General features: G+C 42.6%; 1 protein-coding gene across 14 annotated transcripts in view; it reads left to right on the plus strand.

Moving 5' to 3' along the window:
• Plekha5 (pleckstrin homology domain containing A5) overlaps positions 1-19188 on the plus strand; it is a 167594-nt gene that overhangs the window by 76855 nt on the left and 71551 nt on the right. For 13 of the 14 annotated variants that reach the window (XM_026787948.1, XM_005364549.2, XM_005364550.2 and 10 more), the window contains 2 exons: positions 17789-17872; positions 18614-18734. In XM_026787948.1, the coding sequence (XP_026643749.1) occupies positions 18627-18734 (108 nt within the window). In that variant the 5' untranslated portion in view covers positions 17789-17872; positions 18614-18626. Of the gene's footprint in view, positions 1-7079; positions 7115-17788; positions 17873-18613; positions 18735-19188 lie in introns of those variants that run through there. The other variant, XM_026787944.1, reaches the window with a different exon arrangement.

A 19188-nucleotide genomic window follows, 5' to 3' on the forward strand; every position in this document is an offset into this window, starting at 1 on the left:
GGAGGAGGAAGAAGAAGAAGAAGATAGATAGATAGATAGATAGATAGATAGATAGATAGATAGATAGATAGATAGATAGATAGATAGATAGATAGATAGAAAGAAGATAGAACCATGCTCCTCCTCTTCCAGAGGACTCAGGTTTGGTTCCACTCCAGGCTAATGCCCTCTTCTGCTCTCTCTCTCTGGGCACTGTTTGCATGTGGCGTTATATACACACATGCACACACATAAATAAAATAAAATCTTTTTTATAAAAAAAAAACAGCATGCTATCAGACTCCCCTGTTTGCACCTTTGGGTCAGCAGTAGAGCTGAAAGTGGCCCTTCCATCCCAAGGCTCTGTCTCAGCCACGATTCTCCATTGTATTCTGTCCTGCGTGTGTCTTCATTCTTCATTTTGCACATACGGCCATTAGAAATTTTCTAAATTTTTAATGCAGTGAAAATGTAGTTAAAGATTAACCACTGTCCATTTTTTTCCCCTACTAAGTAGGGGGAAAGTGTAAAAGGTTCCCGAACTGATAGAGACACAACCACACATTTCCCCTCTAGTTCAGAACTTGAGATGTCGGATGCTGACCAGTTCTAATGCATCTTTGCTGCCTTTTATTTTATTTGTTTTGAGACAGGGCCTCAGTATGTAACTGGCTGGGCTGGAGCTCACTGTCCAGACCAGCCTGGTCGCCAAGTCACAGAGCTCTGCTGCCTTTGCCTCCAGATTGTGTGTGTGTGTGTGGGGGGGGGATTAAAGGTGTGGCCACCATGGTCAACTTTTTGTCTGCTTTGTTTGCTGCCATTGGGTCATACCTCTCACTTTGACTTGTATGTGATTGTGTAAGTGAGTTAGTTCAGTGTCCAGGAGTGCACTCTCCCTGTACAGAAAAGTTTATTCTACCCCTTGAGCCAGCAAGCACTTGGAAACAGTGCTTGGGTCTTGCATTAATGCATCGCAACCTAAGCGAGCAGCGTGCCCTGGAGCTCTCTGAGAAGATGGTACTTCAATAGGACTTAAGAATGTGAGTTGGTCAGGTACTATATAAAACTAATTGAATTAGTTGTGACTTATGCAAAAAGCAGAACTTAGAAAAGACTAGAAGACATAGAGAATTTTGAAGTCTTACATCAGTCTTACTCAGCTGGCCAGACGGTCAGGGTGCTCATTAATAGCCTAAGCACTAGATAGCTTTCTCACATGCAAAGGGTCTGAATCCTGTTGGTAAGCAAGTATGTTTTAATACCCACCACTCCCTAAGGAGGAAGAGTCTAATGGTATGAAAGGCTTTTTCTTTATAATTGGTTTCTTCCTAAGCAGGTGTTTATGGACTAATTGGATTCCTAAATCACTCATCTCTTCCAATTACTTGTTCCAGGCATTTGCTGTTTTGTGAGATTTTATCTCTAAAGGAACACTAGCTTGAAACACAAATCATCTTTGAATATTTCGTGGATAGTAAATGGAGCCCCTCCCCCTTCTTTCTTGATTCCTCCTGGGAACTGGGACCGTGGGCACGTGCCACAGAGTTGTGCATTCTAGTGTTTTTCTCATCAGAAGGGTTTGGAGTAAATGACCTAGGAGATGAAAATCACTGACCAGCCAGTATGACATCTTCCACTTCCTGTTTCCCAGTAGTGTCGGGTACTGGAAGAAAAGACTTGAGGGTGTCTTTCTTTCATCATTACAAGGACCTGTATTTGAACATTAGTTATGAACAAATTGACTCTACATGATGAATGGAGTTGGGTTTCAGATTGAAGTCGCCAAACATGTCTGATTTGCAGAGTAATGTTGAGGCTCCTGATAGGTCGAGTAAGTCAAGGGCAGCGATGGCATTTTCAAGATTAAATTCCACTGGGAAGTGAAATAATACATAAGGACTGAAAAATTACAGTATTGTGACTGGCCCTTGGGTCATCTCCCAGACATGGCTGAGGTGTGCTGACATATCTGTGTTGGTACAGTGATGGCTGGACCCTCGGTCACCCCACAGATGTACTAGAGGTGTGCTGGACCACACTTCTGTGTTGGTGCAAAGTTCTTAGGAGAAGCTCACTGAACTTTCTCTTTCTTTCTATTATTTACTAATTATGTGTGTCTTGACTGTATGTATATATTATCGTCTTACCATGTGTGTTCCTGGTACCCGCAGTGGCAAGAGAGATTGGCTGTACTGAAACTGGAGTTACAGATGGTTGTGAGTCACCATGTGGGTGCTAGGAATCCAACCCTGATCTTCTGTTAGGACAGTGAGTGCCAACTCTAACCCTTCTCGTTGCTTTTTAAAAATGCTTTGTTTTTACTGTGTATGGAGGAGGTGTGCATGCCCCTTCTAGGGACTTCATTCTCCTTCTAACATGGGCTTCAGGAATTAAATTCATGTCATCAGGCTTACATGGCAATAACTTTTGCCTGTTCAGCCACTGCACTGGTCCCCTCTGTTTTTATGAGGCATGGCTCCTGCCCTGTACTTTAGAGAAACATGAAAAGAACATTGAGATTAGTTGTGATTTAGGATTCCATACTGATTTGAACTTGATTAGCTCCAACAGTGTAGTGGGATGTCAGTCTTTTCTCCACTTTCCTCCTGAAAATGTTCTCAACGCAGGTCTTTGAGATGAGTTGGACAGAACTGAACAAGGCACATGAGAATTGCCTTATTGTTAATAATATTTTTAAGTAAATAGTTTGTTTGCTATTGGGAAGCTTTTGCAGGTGGGGAGTTCAGGGTATGTATGTATGTATGTATGTATGTATGTATTTATGGCTGACGTGTCTGCCAGCACAGCTTCCCCTAGCAGATTTCATCTTGCAATCGTCAGGTCAGCGGTCACATTGTTAGTGGTTTCCACACCCCACACCCCACACCCCACACCCCCGGCAGTGAGCTGTTCCTCTTCTGGGCTCTGCAAATCTCGGGTTATGTTTAATGATTTGTTTACAGTCTGCTTTCTCTTATTAAACTGTCAGTTTGTCCTGTTGTGACCTTGAGAAGAGGGACCTTGTCTTATTCTCCCGTGGCCCCACCACGGTTTTCCTGTGGTGGACTGTGATCAGTGAATAAATGGGGGAAGGGCCCAAAGAAACCATACAGGCATGGTAACTTCACAAACCAAGTGCTTGGTTGGCTTGTCACTCTTAATGTCCCTGGTAATTCACAGACTCCGAACAGATCTCTGCTGCTTCGTTTTATCCTTTTCCTCAGGGAGCGCTGTGTAGAGCCACCATCCATTCCTCTGTGTGATTCTGCTAACACTGTGCTATGTTTTCATTTTTTTAAGTTCTGCCTTCATATGGATTACATCTAAATCAGATATGCTAGGATAATAGGAAACCTTCTTTTTAGTACATTATTTTGCTCATCTGGGTAGTTGGTATTTTTTTTTATTGTTTGTTTCCTTCAAACAGGATAGGTTGTCATGATTTTAATCTGAAAAGTACTCCAGTGTTCATACTGAACCCAGCTCCCTAAATGGTGGCGCTAGTTGGGGAAGCTGTGGAACTTTTAGGAGGTGAACTTTGAAGACTGTGCTCAGCCCCTCGCTCCTGTGTAGCGTTCTCTCAGTTTTTTGCTCTGCTGTAGCATGATCAGCCACTAACACCCAGCCCTTGGTGAGGAAGTGGCCACTTGGGCATGCTTTCCCAGCCATGATGGATGCACATAACTGAAAACAAGTGGACCCTCCCTGACGTTGCCTCTGTCAGAGATTCTGCCTGAACAGGGCAAAAATAACTGGTGGAAAAATTTGGGAGTAGAACTGCTGTAACTAAACCTGACAATGTGGGCATTAGGTTTTGAGAAATGACGTGTGAGAGGAGTGTGCAGGAGTTTGGAAATGTAGACTAGAGCACCCTAGAATGATGTAAGCCGAACTGAGGACCATTCTGGTAGGAGTTTGGAAATGTAGACTAGAGCACCCTAGAATGATGTAAACCGAGCTGAGGACCATTCTGATAGGAGTTTGGAAAACTAGAACCTATTGAAACATACAGTAAAGACTGTTCTCTGAGGTTTAGAAGGGATCAATGGCTATTGGAAATTGGACTGGAAACGGTCATGTTACATTGCAGCAAAGAATCTGTTGGTAGTTTATGCGTGTCCTGAAACATTAAATGAATATAAACTGAAAAATGATGAGCTAATAAGCTGAAAAAAAGAACGTTTCAAGACAGTGTAGCATTCAGGCTATGACATGTTTGTGCCAGCTGCTTTTAACCAGTTCACAGTGAGCACCAGGAGCTTAGACGCAGGGGAGAAATGCATGGGGAGCCATGCAGTTTGGCCAAAAGTAGCTCATTTCTAATCAAGGTTTTGTAGAGGATCAAAACTAGAAGAAAAAATTGTGGGGGCTGGAGAGATGGCTCAGAGGTTAAGAGCATTGCCTGCTCTTCCAAAGGTCCTGAGTTCAATTCCCAGCAACCACATGGTGGCTCACAACCATCTGTTATGGGTCTGGTGCCCTCTTCTGGCCTGCAGGCATACACACAGACAGAATATTGTATGCATAATAAATAAATAAATAAATAAACAAACTGTGAGAGAGACAGGCAGACAGAACAGTACAAAGGGATTTATTTGAGTGGCTTTTGCATAATAGAAGGCAAGGAAGCTCGATAATGCCTACTTGCACACTGAACAGTCCTGGTTGCTGAGTCCACATAGAAAGGCTGGGAAGCTGAACTCTGAATTCCACAGATAATGTCAGCGGTGCTCACGTACTTACTTGGGAAGAATAGAGCTTGCACATGTGCCCTGGCCTCCTCCTCTTCTCAGTTAGATCCATAGAATCCCCACCCACATTCATGGTGAATCTTTCTCCCACCACCCCCCACTTTCCCATGTCAGTCCTTAGGAAATGCCCTCCAAAATTTACCCTGGGCTGTGTGTCCCAGGCCTAGACATCTCTCAGTGGAATCATTTTGATAATTAAGGTCAGCAGTCGGTCTCACTGTAGCTACAGCTGGCCTCTACCTCACACTCCTCGTCTGGGCTTTCCTAGATGCTGGCATATGAACATTATGTTTGGCTTAGTGAGCTGGGAAGGCTTTGTTACAGAACTGTCCTGCTAAGGAAGTCTTCATCAGGTAATAGAGTCTAATTCCTGTGGGAGATAATAAGCCTTCTGTATTGTAGCTCTCATTCTCTTTACCAGTTGATAATGATTTCTGCTGTTTAAAGGGACTCTTCCTTTGCATTTTGGATTGTGAAGGTAGTTTTATTGACTTCTTTATTTTCTAAGACTGGGATTGTTTTCTTAGTGTAAAAAGTCTTAAGTTGATTATAATTGAAATTAGCAAAATCTTAACCTAAAAAAGAAGGGGAAGATTATGAGCCATATGTACAACCTTCCGGTTTTAGCAAACTGTTGGCCTGCTTTCTTATATTTCAGACTATATAATTAAGCAATTTTGTCCTTTGGTTTTAATTGTTGTTACAGCAGTTTCAAAGAAAGGGGGTGCTTTAGACTGTGTGTTAAATTTGGTTTTAAGATAGCCCCAATTAACATATTTTAAAAGCATTATACCATTAACATTCTAACAAGGTATTTGCAGTACATTTGGTTAAAGTAGTTTGCCCTTCTCATATAAGTTACAATCTTGTGAAAAAGGCATGAACTGTAGAAGAAATGCGGTCAGCCATTAAATGAGTCGGCTAGGTGGCTTGATATGATTTTTGTCACTCTCACAGAAAACCCATAGGTTTAGATTGTTTTCCTTACCAGAAAGCTGAGGCTAGGTGACCTGTCTGGCACCAGACTCCAGGGTGCTTGCCTTTGACCACTAATTAAGGTGGACCACTTCCTGCAGGACGCACATCGCGGACAGAACCGTGGAGTCGCCTGCAGGCCCACACATCCGCAGACAGAACCGTGGAGCGGCACGGCACATTCTCTCTGTCAGGTGTGCAAAGAAGAAAAGTGGTCGTCAGTGTTTGGTCTGAGCCGGGATACAGGGAATGAAGAAATGGGGTGTGCTGGAGTGCATGTATAAGTTGCCGGCTCTTTAAAGAGGACAGTATAGACCTAAAGCTGTACACACTCTCTGATATTCTTTCCGCATTTAGGAATTATCCTTTGTAGCTGAACACACAAAAATGCAGGAAGATACACAATGACACTTTTTTTAATTAGTTATAGCTAGAAATTGAACATAGGTGTCTGTTAGTGCCCAGGGTTAACTAAGTAGCAGGAAGCCATCTAATGAAAGTTGGGGACATGGGACCTCTGTGAGAATGGTCTGCTGTGGTAACCTCCTGTGTACACAACCTTTGGTCTCAAGGTGTATTTCAGCAGACTGTCTTTTGATCATTAACAAAATGCCTGGGCAGTGGGGACACTCAGAGTTCCAGGTTTTATCAGCAGCATGACTCAGCCTCAGTTTCTTCAGTAAAACTAAGGTAAGAACAGAAGCCACTTGGACTGTGAGGTGAGGCCCGCGTGGGTCGGTGAGGTGCTAGACATAGTAGTGAATCCGAGCAGCTGCCGTCGTCTCTGCAGGGCGGAAGACAGGAACTTCAGTTCTCTTTCTGTCTTTCATGTGTTGAATTTTGAAATAGTATAATGGGGGGACGGGACACTTTAATCCCAGCACTCAAGAGGCAGAGGCAGGTGGATCTCTGAGTTTGAGGCCAGCCTAGTCTACAGAGTGAGTTCTAGGACACCCAGGGCTACAGAGAGAAATCCTGTCTCGAAAAAAAGAAAAAAAAATCAAAGGAAGTCCTTTTAGTGTGCTTACAAGCAGAAAATGCCCAATTATTTAGAGTGTTTATTTTAAATTTCTCACTAAGCATTCCCTTTGAAAGCTATCTGTGATCGTATACCTTGGTATTTTACCCCATGTTCTATTCCACATTTAAGGAAATTGAAGTCATATTTTATTTTTTGGCTAGAAGGCAAGCTATCATAACACATTCTTCCTGGAGAAGCTGCTTTAATTTGCGGCTGCAATGACAGGCTAGAGTATGACGTCAGTGTGGTGTCAGACTTCAGTGGCAGGCCAGCCTGAAAGCCACAGTGCATTTCCTGGGTGTTTGGTCCTCACAGGACTCACTGAGAGCCGCTCAGAGACAAAGGAGTTGAGTCTGTTTCCATCCCCGGTCTGAGTGTCTCGAAGGAGGTGAGTGACTGTCTGTCCTTCTTGCTGCTAGCGTCACCGTGCTGTCAGTGACTGGTCTGTGATGATCACTCTGCACCCGGTGCCACGCAGGTGCCCAACGCAGAGGGTTTGCATATCCTAGTACTTCTAAACTGTTGGAGTCATGTGGATATGTTTATCTGGTTTGCACATGATTTGGCCATTTTAAGAAATCAGTGTCAGAAATGTCTTCCTCTTTGTCCTTAACTTCCAGCTACGTTAATATATCATAGACATGATTTTCTTTAAAGCCAAGATTTTTTTTCTTTAAACAAATCAGTTTACCTTATACTCAGATGAGAAGTTGGATACACCCGCCTCAGAATTAGATGAATAATTCTTCAAATATTCTTTTGGAAAATATTGACGATACTGATGGATAATGTTTAAAAATTTCAGTGTAGCTTAAATTAACACTTAGCTTAAATTTCCTTTGTTTCTCTAATCTGGGGCTGTTTCTGTGATGTGATTCAAAGTAGGAATCCTTACTAACAAAATGCTAGCAGAAAATTTTATATTAGAGACGGTGTTTTTTTTCCTACTGGAAGAAGTTTTAGGAACATAAGTTGTTGAGGCCAACAAATGTGACTTTAAGAATTTACTCTTACTTGAAATACCAATTCAAATTTCTTTGAATTACAATATAAATGTATTTCATTGGCAAGCATGATATAAGAAAGTTATATTGTCTGAGCCTCCTTTTATTTTTGAAAGGCTCTTTTACTACAATTTCTTTGCTTTGCTTTATGGATACATTGTTTATGTTGTGCATATTGGAGCTTTTAAGTCTTCCTAGTGACTTTTATGGCATTAAGGTTTTTATGAAGGTTCAGCGGCAGTTTTGATTCCAACTTAAGAATAGAAGATTTATATGAGGAAAGGGCAATAATTGCTAATAAGTATTTTTGTCTCAATTTTATATAACAAATAGGAATGATTTATTATATGTGTTTTTATATGAATAATTATTTTTGGCATTATGTAGGATTTCAAATTTAAGGGCTAGGTTGCCACCTTATGACTTGCAGTGTAGTATATTTTACTTACATATTTGAAAGCATAGAAATGGGGCTTCATGTTCGTTTTATTGAACTTGACAGCGTTAAGATTCACAGTTTTTCCCTGAAGTTGCTGAGTTTCAGCTTCTACCTAGGACTTAGCCCAAAGCTAGAAAATTTAAGAAGCGCTGTGTATGGAAAAGTCATGGGTATTTCTAGTCCCTTTAAAAATTTATCATGAATTCACTTAAAATATTTGAACGTGTTTTTAAGTCTGTGTTTTAAACCAAAGCAGTGTGTTGCCATGGTATGGTGCCTCGGAACAGATGAGACACACACAGCTCAGACAAAGACGGTTTTGAGGCATTATGACATCAGAGGTCACTGGCTGCCACCAAAGCTCAAGTGAGAAGGGTCTGCTGTAACTTCTTTTTGAATGAACAGGAAATTAAATGTGACAGAAGGATGGTAAGCATAGCTGTAGGGAGATGACTCGCCGTGGACCTACAAGATTCCCTGGCTCTAAAGTAATAGAAGGCAGTTACACTTGGAGAGACGCTGCTGTGGTAACTCAGATGGCTGCCTCAGCCCTTTTCAGGCTTCCGCTCTGTATTTCGTTCTCTTGTGGTAAGCAGAACAAAACATTGGGCATATTAGATGCTTGAGCACATGTCAGCGTGAATAACTAAAGTTACGAAGCAAGTTAAGCGAGAGAAAAGAATCTCTGTATTCGAGAGATCCCATCTTACTGCAAAGGTCCAAGCCTGACCCTCAGACCAGCTGATAACCTTCCACACCAGCCTTGTAGGAGTCTTATTATTGACTAAACTGGACCGTAAGTGCTGGGTGAACTTTACTCTGCTTGCTTGCTTGCGTTTGAGGCTGTGTTGCAGGGCTCACTTGAATGGATGAAAAGCAACAGATGAAAGGAAGTTGAACTTGTTTCACATGGGCGTTATTTGACTTATGCTCATGAGAAAATGGTTTCAATACAGCTCATACAGTTTTCTAAAAATACGTAAACGCTGTGGAGTGAGCAATAAGTGAATTAAGACGCTGGAGAGTTGGCTCAGTGGTTGAGAGCACCTGCTGCTCTTCCGGGGGACGCAGGTTCAGTTCTCCACATCTACATGGCACCTCACAGCCATCTATAACTCCCCTTTCTGGCCTCCTCGGGAACTGCATGTACACGGTACACTTAAATACTTGCAGACAAAAAAACTATGCACATGAAATTTAAAAATAAATTTTAAAAGACTAGTAAATTAAATCATTAACGTTTTTCTATTTAAATTGTATGGTTTACTTGGCTCTCAAGTTTGATTCTTAAGAATGCTTCCTTCCCACCAAAGCAGTCAGAGTGCTTTAAACTGTGTGGTTAATGTGTTTTATAGAGGTGGGTTCCGTGTCTAGAGTGACAGCCTAAGAACTAAAGCTTGAACTTGGTTTTTTTCTAGTTTGCTGTTTGCTTCCTTCCCAGTGGTACAATAAATGTCTATTTAATCAATGTTACTAAGGACTATTACTAATTAGCATTCATTGGGGAGTGGTAGAGTTGTCTGAATTCATGAAGTTATAGGTTATATACTTTTAAATGCCACATTCTTGCTTTTAAATGACAAAGGGAATATTGTTCAGTGTTTCTAGTTGAGGTTCTAAGTTTTGTGACAATAGTTTTTGTACAAATTTCTTTGCCATTTTTTGAATAGTCCTTTAAACCACTGTAATATACCCCGTAATCATTTTTATTGCGCTGTGTGGCTTTGTATGAGCTTTTCCACTCTAGGTCAACAATAACTTCTAAGCACAGGCCGTATTCCTTGTCCAGTAAACTGTAGTTGTCTGTGTCATTTTATTTCATATTAAAGATGATGCAGGTAGCCATAATCTTTTAAATCAAGGAAACATCCGGTTGTATTTGTCTTTAGCAACCAATTCTTCTAGCACATTCTAGTTCAACCACGATTTGGTAAGGCGTACTCATTAATATGACTTGATGCTACCAAACACTCTATCCTTCCAATTATATGTTGTTATTTTTCTTTGGTGCACATTTTACATGAAGAAGTAGTTACATCGATATAAAGATCTTTCTAAAATGTCTTAGGATCAGAAAAACATGTGTTTGTAACAGGCACAGAGAAATGTATTTGGTAATTTGCAATGGAAACTTAAGAAGTAGATAGACTGCCCCGAATGTGGCACTCCAGTGGCCTTACCTCAGGGATAGAGCTGCTCTGTGTACGCGCAGCCCCCTCCCCCCGTGCCCCCCCCACTTCAGCACCAGCACCGCCCACCTTCCCAGGATGCACAGCTGCCGTGCACCAGTGCCTGAGGTGGTGCAGGGTGTCTTCTCTCAGGGGATGAGTTCTACCCATTACCAGAAATGCCATGGCTTCAGTTTTTTATACTTGGCAGACAATCACCCTGTTTTGTTTTTGGTTTTGTTTTTTGGTTTGTTTGTTTGTTTTTGGTTTTTCTGGTTTTTCAAGGCGGAGTTTGTTTTTGTTTTTTCTGGTTTTTCAAGGCAGAGTTTCTCTGTAGCTTTGGAGCCTGTCCTGGAACTAGCTCTTGTAGACCACCCTGGCCTCGAACTCACAGAGATCCGCCTACCTCTGCCTCCTGAGTGCCGGGATTAAAGGGTATGTCACTATAACCCAGCCATCCTAAATTTTTATGCATATCTTAAATTCATATTTCTATCTTGACTGTACAATGCTAGCTATTCTTTTCAGTAAGACAAACATCCTAGCCAGGTAGTAATAACACACAGCTTTAATCCCAGCACTGGGGAGGTAGAAGCAGACAGATCTCTGAGTTCGAGGACAGCCAGGGCTACCAAGAGAAACCCTGTCTGGGGTGGAAGGGTAAACATCCTAAGTCGCACTCATAACCAGTTGTCTATGGGTAAAGGGGTGGGTTGGAATTATTTTAGTCTTTTTTTTTTTTTTTTTGCCTTTAATTTACCAAGTGGTCCGAGATATAGCCCTGTTGTGACGCTCAGGTGAATGTGACAGGAACATTTTGTCTTTAACTAGCGTAGTGCTAATTGAATTATTCTTGAGTTACCTCAGAATTATTTAAAATCTATTGCAAGTGTTTCTTTTTATGTAATGTAAATGCTATTTTTATTTTTAAGAGCTTTTTCGGGGGGCAGTTTATACTCTCTCTGGGGTGTGTGCTCTCGGGTTCCACACCGCACTGCTGTTCTAGTCCTTAAGGAGACTTTCAGCCTTCTGCTTGGCTCCTTGCAGCCGGCTCACGTTTTCCCACCCAGCTTTAAGCCCCTTTCCTGGGTTAGGCCGAACCAGATTTTCAGTTCCTGTTGGTGTGATGCATGCCTTGGTGGCATTTGTACTCTGTGGTACCTGTGATAGGAGAATGTGACATAACATTTCTAAATCTGCTGAGGTGATAATTTTCATTGGAACAGCTGACTAAGAGAACAAAATGGCTACAAAGCTTGAGAGCATAGCAAGACGGGAAGGCATTGAGTTTAAATTAGATGGGAATTGGAGGTTTCCTGATAGCTTCAGATGGACTGCTGCTGTGGTGAGGCTGGCTGCAGGGCCTGGAGGAACCCTAGCAAAGCGGTGTCCTAGTCTGCACTCCCTGTCCCCCGGGGGGAAGGGACGGACTTCTGAGCAAATTGTGCTGCTGCCTGCCCTGGGTGCCATTGCAGCAGTCGGTGAGGGCAGGACCACAGGGCAGGGGAAGCTGTAGAAAGGATGTGGCCGTCTGAGGGAAGGCAGCCCTGGCCGGTGGGGGTAGACGTGGCGGGTGGGTCAGCCTATGCAGTGTAACTCATGACCCCACTTCAGAGGGACTCTGAGGACTGTCAAGCGCAGGTCCCCAGTACAGCAAAACAGCAGTGCTGTCACCGTGAGAACTGCCACCAGTGACCGCCGTGCCCTGCTGGGAAAGAGCCGAGTGAGGTTCTCACACACTTGGTCTCCTCCTCTCTCCCAAGATGTCAGAGGTGATCTGTTTCCTAAATGCGGGGAGAAGGGTGGGAAATAAAGGGTTAAGCCCCAAGGAGATCTGCATGGCAGGTAAATGAATCCCTGAGGCTAAGCGCATGTCTGGAAGCTTAGAGCTGAATTAAAGGCCTTTGGAACTGCTGTGGGGAGAGGAAAAGAGGATTTGCTTCCTGTGTTTCTAAACAGTTACATACTTCGCATTGCTAACTGTGTGGTTGCTTTCCCACATAACCCAGGCCGAAGAATTGGATTTTTCAAGAAAGTCAGGGTGTTTCTTTCTTTTCTGTTCTGTTCCTAAAATTTTGAGTTTAATTGTAGGCCCAGTCTCTTATGCCAGCTTATTTTTAGTCTGTAAATAAATTGGGAAAACAGTGATTGTGGTGGACAGATTTTAAAATAATATTTCCCTCCTGTTTGTTAATGAAAATAAATAGCTTGCTATATAAAGCATTAGTGAATTTTCCACTTAATAATATAAACATTGTCTTGAGCCAGTGTTGAATTCATGAATTTAATAACTAACTAGCGGCTACAGGCATCGTTTTAAAGCTAATCACGTTTCATTGTCAATGATGGTGGTATGAGTTCTACTGATAAACATCTCTAACTTCAGAGCAAGCCAGAGAATATAACTGCCTTGTGGTGTCTTGTGTAACAGCCTTGAGCTGTCAACTAAACTTGAACAGCATATGAGCTCTGGTGCTCTTTCTGCCGCATAGACGTGTGTACAAAATGGGCTGCACGCACACGTCTGAGCTGCTGGCTGCAGGCTTCTGCCCTACCTGGGAGGAGCACAGCGACTTCCACGGTTCCCACAGGCCTCTGCCTCCTGCTCTCACAGTCGCAGGCATGTGGTAACCTGTGGGTCAGGCTCCCGGAGCAACGCACTGCTGCCTTTGCTAGTGCTTGCCAAAAGAGTTAGCAGGCTGCAGCTGCCAAGCCTCACCGTGCAGTCCTGTTTTGCTTTCACTAAATCAAATCCTTTCTCGAGACCAACAAGATCTTTGGGGCAGTTTTCTAAAACATATACTTTTTTTTTCCTTAATGGTTGTATTTCCAGCTTTGTTGCCAGTTACATTAAAACACCACCACCCAAAAAACTTATAGTCTATCATTACAAAGATCACATTAGCTGTTATTGGCAGCGTAGTAAGCAGTGGTTTCACTATCTGCTGCAGTCACCGAGGTTAGCCACGTACTGTAGTTTAGATGCTGGGCATCCCGCGGAGGCCCATTTAGGCTTGGTCCCTCGAGTCCCTATTGGGAGGCAGTGGGAGGTAGGACCTTTCACGAGGTCCTTAGGTCATTGAGAGCAGGCTTCCACAAAGGGACCCTGCTGGGCCTTGCAGCCCTGGGTGTAGAGCTTGCTCAGCAGGGTTCTCAGCATGAATGTCCTGCACGGAAGGCTCTAAGTATTGGAAGCAGTCAGTTAATTAGTTGAATCACCAAAGTTTTCTCTTAATTAACAATCTGAGATAGTTTGTTATAATCACAGAATCAGACTAGCACACTATGAAATAAATTGTTTTTCTTAAGACAACAAAAGCAAATGATTCTACAGGGAACTTAGAGTACTAAGAATAGCCAGAAGATAGTTATTGGCCAAAATATTAAAGCATTTTTGAGACCATGAGGCACAGCCTCAAGAAACTTATGTTGTGATTAAATTATCTTCCTGACCTTCCCAAAACTTCCCAAAGGATGGAACTGGCCAGTTTGCTTTCTTTTCCCTTAGAGAGCCTGCGGTAGTTATAGTCTGCTAGCGGGAGTCTTTTCTTTACCCCACACGGAAAGCTGCGGTGTCCAAGAAAGCCTTGCACTTCGCTTCTCTACCCGAGATACCATCGTGTAGTCTCATTGATTTAATTTCCTCTGAATGGGTTACAGATTTGCCATTAGGCTTGATTGGACTGTGTGGGCTTATGACAGTGCCGTTATTTCTGCTGCTGCTGCTGCTGCTGCTGCTGCTGCTGAATTAGGCATGGACTTTGCTCTGTTTGCCTGACAGAACTCTAGAGAAGAAAGGCTGTGGCGCATTGCCCAACCTGAAAAGTAAATGCCAAGAAAAACTGCACTCTGGACTGTTACATTCTGCGTACATGGTACAGGAACACTGTGGTCAGTTTGAGCCTAATAGGGTACCCACGTAAAAAGGACAAGGTAAACAATAAGGATGAAGTCCTGGGGATTGAACCTCGGGACCTCATGCAGGCTACCTACCACTCAGACACCCCTCCTGTAAAATTCTGTCTTTTAATTTGGGAAATAGTCCTTACCCATACATACTTGATTCAAAGAAGTCATTATGTACTAACTTGTGTAGCGTTTATATCTGCTCCTCTTGGTTGGTTTCTACACTCTAAAGAACTGTGCCGTGTGGCCCTCACTTGCTAACAGGCTTTAGAACAAGGTTTTTCATTTGTCAGTGGTCTGAAGGGTGAGAGTGTTCCTTCAGTAATTCTGGCTCATATCATTTTAGAAACTAGAAATTTGCTGGGCAGTGGTGGTGTACACCTTTATTTCCAGCACTTGGGAAATAGAGGGAGGCAGATCTCTGAGTTCAAGGCCAGCCTGGTCTTCAGAGTGAGTTCTAGGACAGCTAGGATAGTTACACAAAGAAACCATGTTTTGAAAAACTGAAAGAGAGAAAGAAAAGGAAAAGTATATGATTTTTTATAGGAATGTACATGTCATTCTGTTGTGTTTAGAGAAATGCAGGATAGTGAAGAAATGCTTCCTACTTAGTGGAGCTCACTATCAAAGGCTGTGCTGTTGCAAGGCAGGCTTCCCTCCCTAGGCACAGGGGCCTTTCAGGGCTGCTTTGATGTGGACCACTCTCCTGCACATGATAAAATGTTTAGCATACTGTAGACTCCACCTACACCCAGTAGATTCCAGTGACAGTTTCCAACATGCAGAAGATGTCTTCTATTAAATAGACACACACACAGAGACACACACGCATGCACGCTGCCACCCACCATGACCACCCTCCCACCCTTCCACCCCCATCTTGTTCTACAAATAGAGATGTTCTAGAGGGAAAGAGGAGAGTAGGAAGCACCTGCCATCGTCGTCTTTAAGTGCGGCTTTCCAACCTTGCTGCAGTGAATTTCAAGACGAGGGAACTCATTAGTTCCATGGCTAGAAGTGTGTTTTTTTCCCCAAGTCTTAATTTTTTTTAACGTAATGCTTTTGCTGGTTGGTTGGTTGGTTGGTTGGTTGGTAATTTCACATAATGCACCCTGATCACACCCCACTCCCACTCTTCCCAGGCATTTCCCTCCCCACTTTATGACTCCCCCCAACGAGAGAGAGAGAGAGAGAGAGAGAGAGAGAGAGAGAGAGAGAGGAGAGAGAGGAGAGAGAGGAGAGAGGAGAGAGAGAGAAGAGAGAGAAGAGAGGAGAGAGAGGAAGTCCAATTTGTGTTGCCCATATACTCAATGGAACATGGTCAAACTCCCAGTGGCCAGCCCCTTAAAGAAAACTGAGTCCCTCATCAGAAACTATCAACTGTGGAAAGCTATACTTCAGCGTCTTTGTCAAAATTTCAGAGTTTCTGTCTAGGCTGTTACTTTTGGGAGGCATGGGTAGAGTGAGGTGGAGCTGGGGTTGTCACAGAAGTGTTCTGTGTCCTTCTTTAGCAATTGTGAGTCAAGACCTGAGTTTTATCCCCTTTTGCAAGACTTCTCTTAGAAACACAAATTTACATTTAAAAAAAAAACAGAAAAAATATATTTTTTCTACTTTCTCTTTTCATTCATGGAGAGTACCAGATCTCTTGACAAGTTTAGTTTTGTTTTGTTATTTTGATTTTTCAAGACATGTTTTCTCCGAAGCTTTTTTGGTTCCTGTCCTGGAACTAGCTCTTCTAGACCAGGCTGGCCTCGAACTCACAGAGATCCGTCTGCCTCTGCCTCCCGAATGCTGGGATTAAAGGCGTGCGCCACCACCGCCCGGCTAGTTTTGTTTTTGAGTGCTACCTCCGGCTCAAGCCGAAAGCCTGGAGCATGCTAAGCATATATTCCACTCCTGAGCTTCAGCAGCAGCCCAGAATCTAAATGTATGGAGCCTGAGGAAAAGGCTGGGTGCTGAGAGCATTTGTTCTGTGTGCATGAGGACCCGAGTTCCCATAGCATAGCACACACAAATGCTGGGTGTGGCATAGCATGCCAATAACCCCATCTTTGAGAAAGACAGATTCCAAGAGATTGCAGGGCAGCCAGCCCAGCCTAAGAGCCTGGTTCAGAGAGACTGTGTCTACATAGTAAAGTCGAAAGCAATAGAGCAGGATGCTACAAGTCCTACATGCATACACATGGCCATGCACAGCATCACACGTATGCGTGTACACGCACATGTACACACACACACTCAGGCTGTGACAAGCCCAGAGTTTGTGGAGAAAATGGGTTAAAAGCAATAGTGATACAGGAATAAGGGTGAAATCTCATAGAGCTGACAATCCAGTCTTCTAAGTTAGGAAAGGCAGAGGCTGCTATAATAGTTTTGCCTTTGAAAGGGAATACAGTTTGCTTGAGGAAGTGGGCATTGTTGGGCAGGCTTCAGCATATGAGTTACTGGCAGGTGTTAGAGTGATTGTCTAGAACGGAACATGAAGTTGTATCATTAGGTATGGTGTGTTTCATAAATCCCCCATGAACTAGAAGCAACTGGTGGGTATTGTGTGCGTGCAGATGTTTGTCTTATCAGTCTTGGTGGCTGTGTTTTCTAGATGCGGTTTTCTGCATTCGTAGGGGGTTTCCACAGATTAAAGAAGAATAGTGTTTTTCCACAGATTTAGAAACAAAATGTGTAAGCAAACACAAGATTTGTGCTGTGCTCAGTTCATTCTCTAACGTATGAAGCTCCTTGGATGACATTGCCAGACACGTTAGAGTGGAACCAAGGATATTCTTGGTCTGATTTTGAGCCTTGGGAAGTAAAATCGACCAAAGCAAACCTGGTGAGCTGTGGGAAAGAGTGGCAAATAGAGTGTGAACATGTGGTTTGCAGAGAAGCAGGAGACACATTTGGTGGAACTGAGGAGAGAAATCTTCGTCTCTGCCTCTGCAGTCTGGATCGGTTACCCCTGCTTTGTACCAAAGACAGTGTTCGAGAGCCATAGCTGGATACCAACTACCTCTCACAAGGCCAAGTGGGCACCCATTAAAGAATTCTGCATATTAACACAGAAGGGGGGTAATAGAGGATGGCGCTGGTGCATGTGACCAGAATGTAATACATGCATATGTGAAGCTGTTAAAGAATATGTTGATTTAAACATACGCTTTATTCTTAGCTTTATGAGAGCATAGTGTACTGATGCCCCTGCGGTGTTTCCTCTCTGAAATGCGCCAAACTTGGGCCTGAATTAAAGGAGACTGTCAGGTGCTCATTCTTTGTGTTTGTGGCTCATCTGAGAAATATAAGATACGATGGTAGCTGCCCTGGTCAGCAGCACTTTGTTTATGAAGTATTGAGATCTCAGACTTGGTGGTGCTGTGTCCATGCTCTGCACTCACGGCAGCACACCGCAGTAAGCCGAGGAGAGCTGTGTTTGCTCGGTGACTTCAATGTCAGAGTTTTAGTGTAGATGCTTTACTGTAAACTATTAGAGAAATGTTCATGATTATAGAAGTATCCCACATAATTCATTTTTTCTTTTATCCTTTCAGCCACAATGAAAGGAAAGTGACCTGCAAGCATCCAGTCACAGGACAGCCATCCCAGGATAACTGTATCTTTGTTGTGAACGACCAGTAAGTGAAGAGTGTCATGGCATGCTGTCCTTGGAGTCGGGTTCTGTGGGATTGCTGTGACCCGTGTATGACACACGTATGACCCAGTGCCAGTTAACAGCTTTCTTTATCTGGACATATGCAGTCAGATATATCAGTGTAAGCTGTTTACTATCACAGAGAAACATTTCCTGAGGAATGTAATTTTAGAAGCTCTTTCTTGAGAACTTAAATTCTGGCTCTCAGTTCTGGAGCTCAGGATACCAGGTAAAGAAATCTGCAAACTTGGTCTATTGGACTGAGTGGAGCTGTTTTCTCACCTACAGTCTAGGGTTGTAGTAATTAACCATTTTCTATCAACTTTTTTTTTTTTGGACACATCTCTCCCACCATTCCCTACATTATATGCCATAAAACTGTTCAGCTATTAGTTATTTACAACATTAGAATAGTTAACATTGTAATTTGTGTGTATGCACGTGCAGATGCATGGAATTGAGTCCATAGCCTTGTGCATGCCAATCACGTGGCTCAAACCCTTGCATTGATTTTTTTTTTTTTAATTTTTCAATTTGATGACCAAGACTATCTGCACTAATGCTTATGAGCTACAAGTAGAAGTGTTGGTTTAAAGTGGTAATAGCATGAAGTATAACTTTACGGTAACTCCTGTTGAAAAGCAGGCCGCCTTTATAACTTGGGGAGGCCTTGCTGTGGCGTTCTTCACAGGGACAGCAGGCTGCAGCATGGGTGTCTTTTCAGGACTGTTGCGGCCATGACATCTGAAGAAAAGAAGGAGCGACCTATAAGTATGATAAATGAAGCTTCCAATTACACCATGGCTTCAGACTATGCTGTGCATCCCATGAGCCCTGTGGGCAGAGTAAGTGAATCTGCTTAGTGTTAATTTGTTAGAAGTATCCGCTTGTAGCTATTGCTACTACTCATTGTAGACTTAAAATTGGAATTAGAGAATGATAATTACATTTTTATTATTGCATGGTACTAATTATAATAGTAGTAATGGCATAAAGAATAGCTTCAAATATAGATTAACAAAATTTTAGAGGCCTGCATATCTTGTAGCTACTGAGTGGAGATATTCAGTAATTTTGTAAACATTGTGGATGTTTGTATGAGGAAATGGGCCTTCTGTTCAATCATCTAAACTTTTATATATTCTTTATTTTTGTAAGTATAAATTTACCATCTGTATTTCAGATTTAACTGTTTTTTGAAATTCATCTTTCTGTATAGTAAGAAGTATTTCAAATTATTAAATTTTGAATCAACTAAACTTTTAAGGGCAAAATTAATGTCATAACCTAGAAATTACA

Source organism: Microtus ochrogaster (genome assembly GCF_000317375.1).
Source record: "Microtus ochrogaster isolate Prairie Vole_2 chromosome 14 unlocalized genomic scaffold, MicOch1.0 chr14_random_2, whole genome shotgun sequence".
Lineage (NCBI taxonomy): Eukaryota > Metazoa > Chordata > Mammalia > Rodentia > Cricetidae > Microtus > Microtus ochrogaster.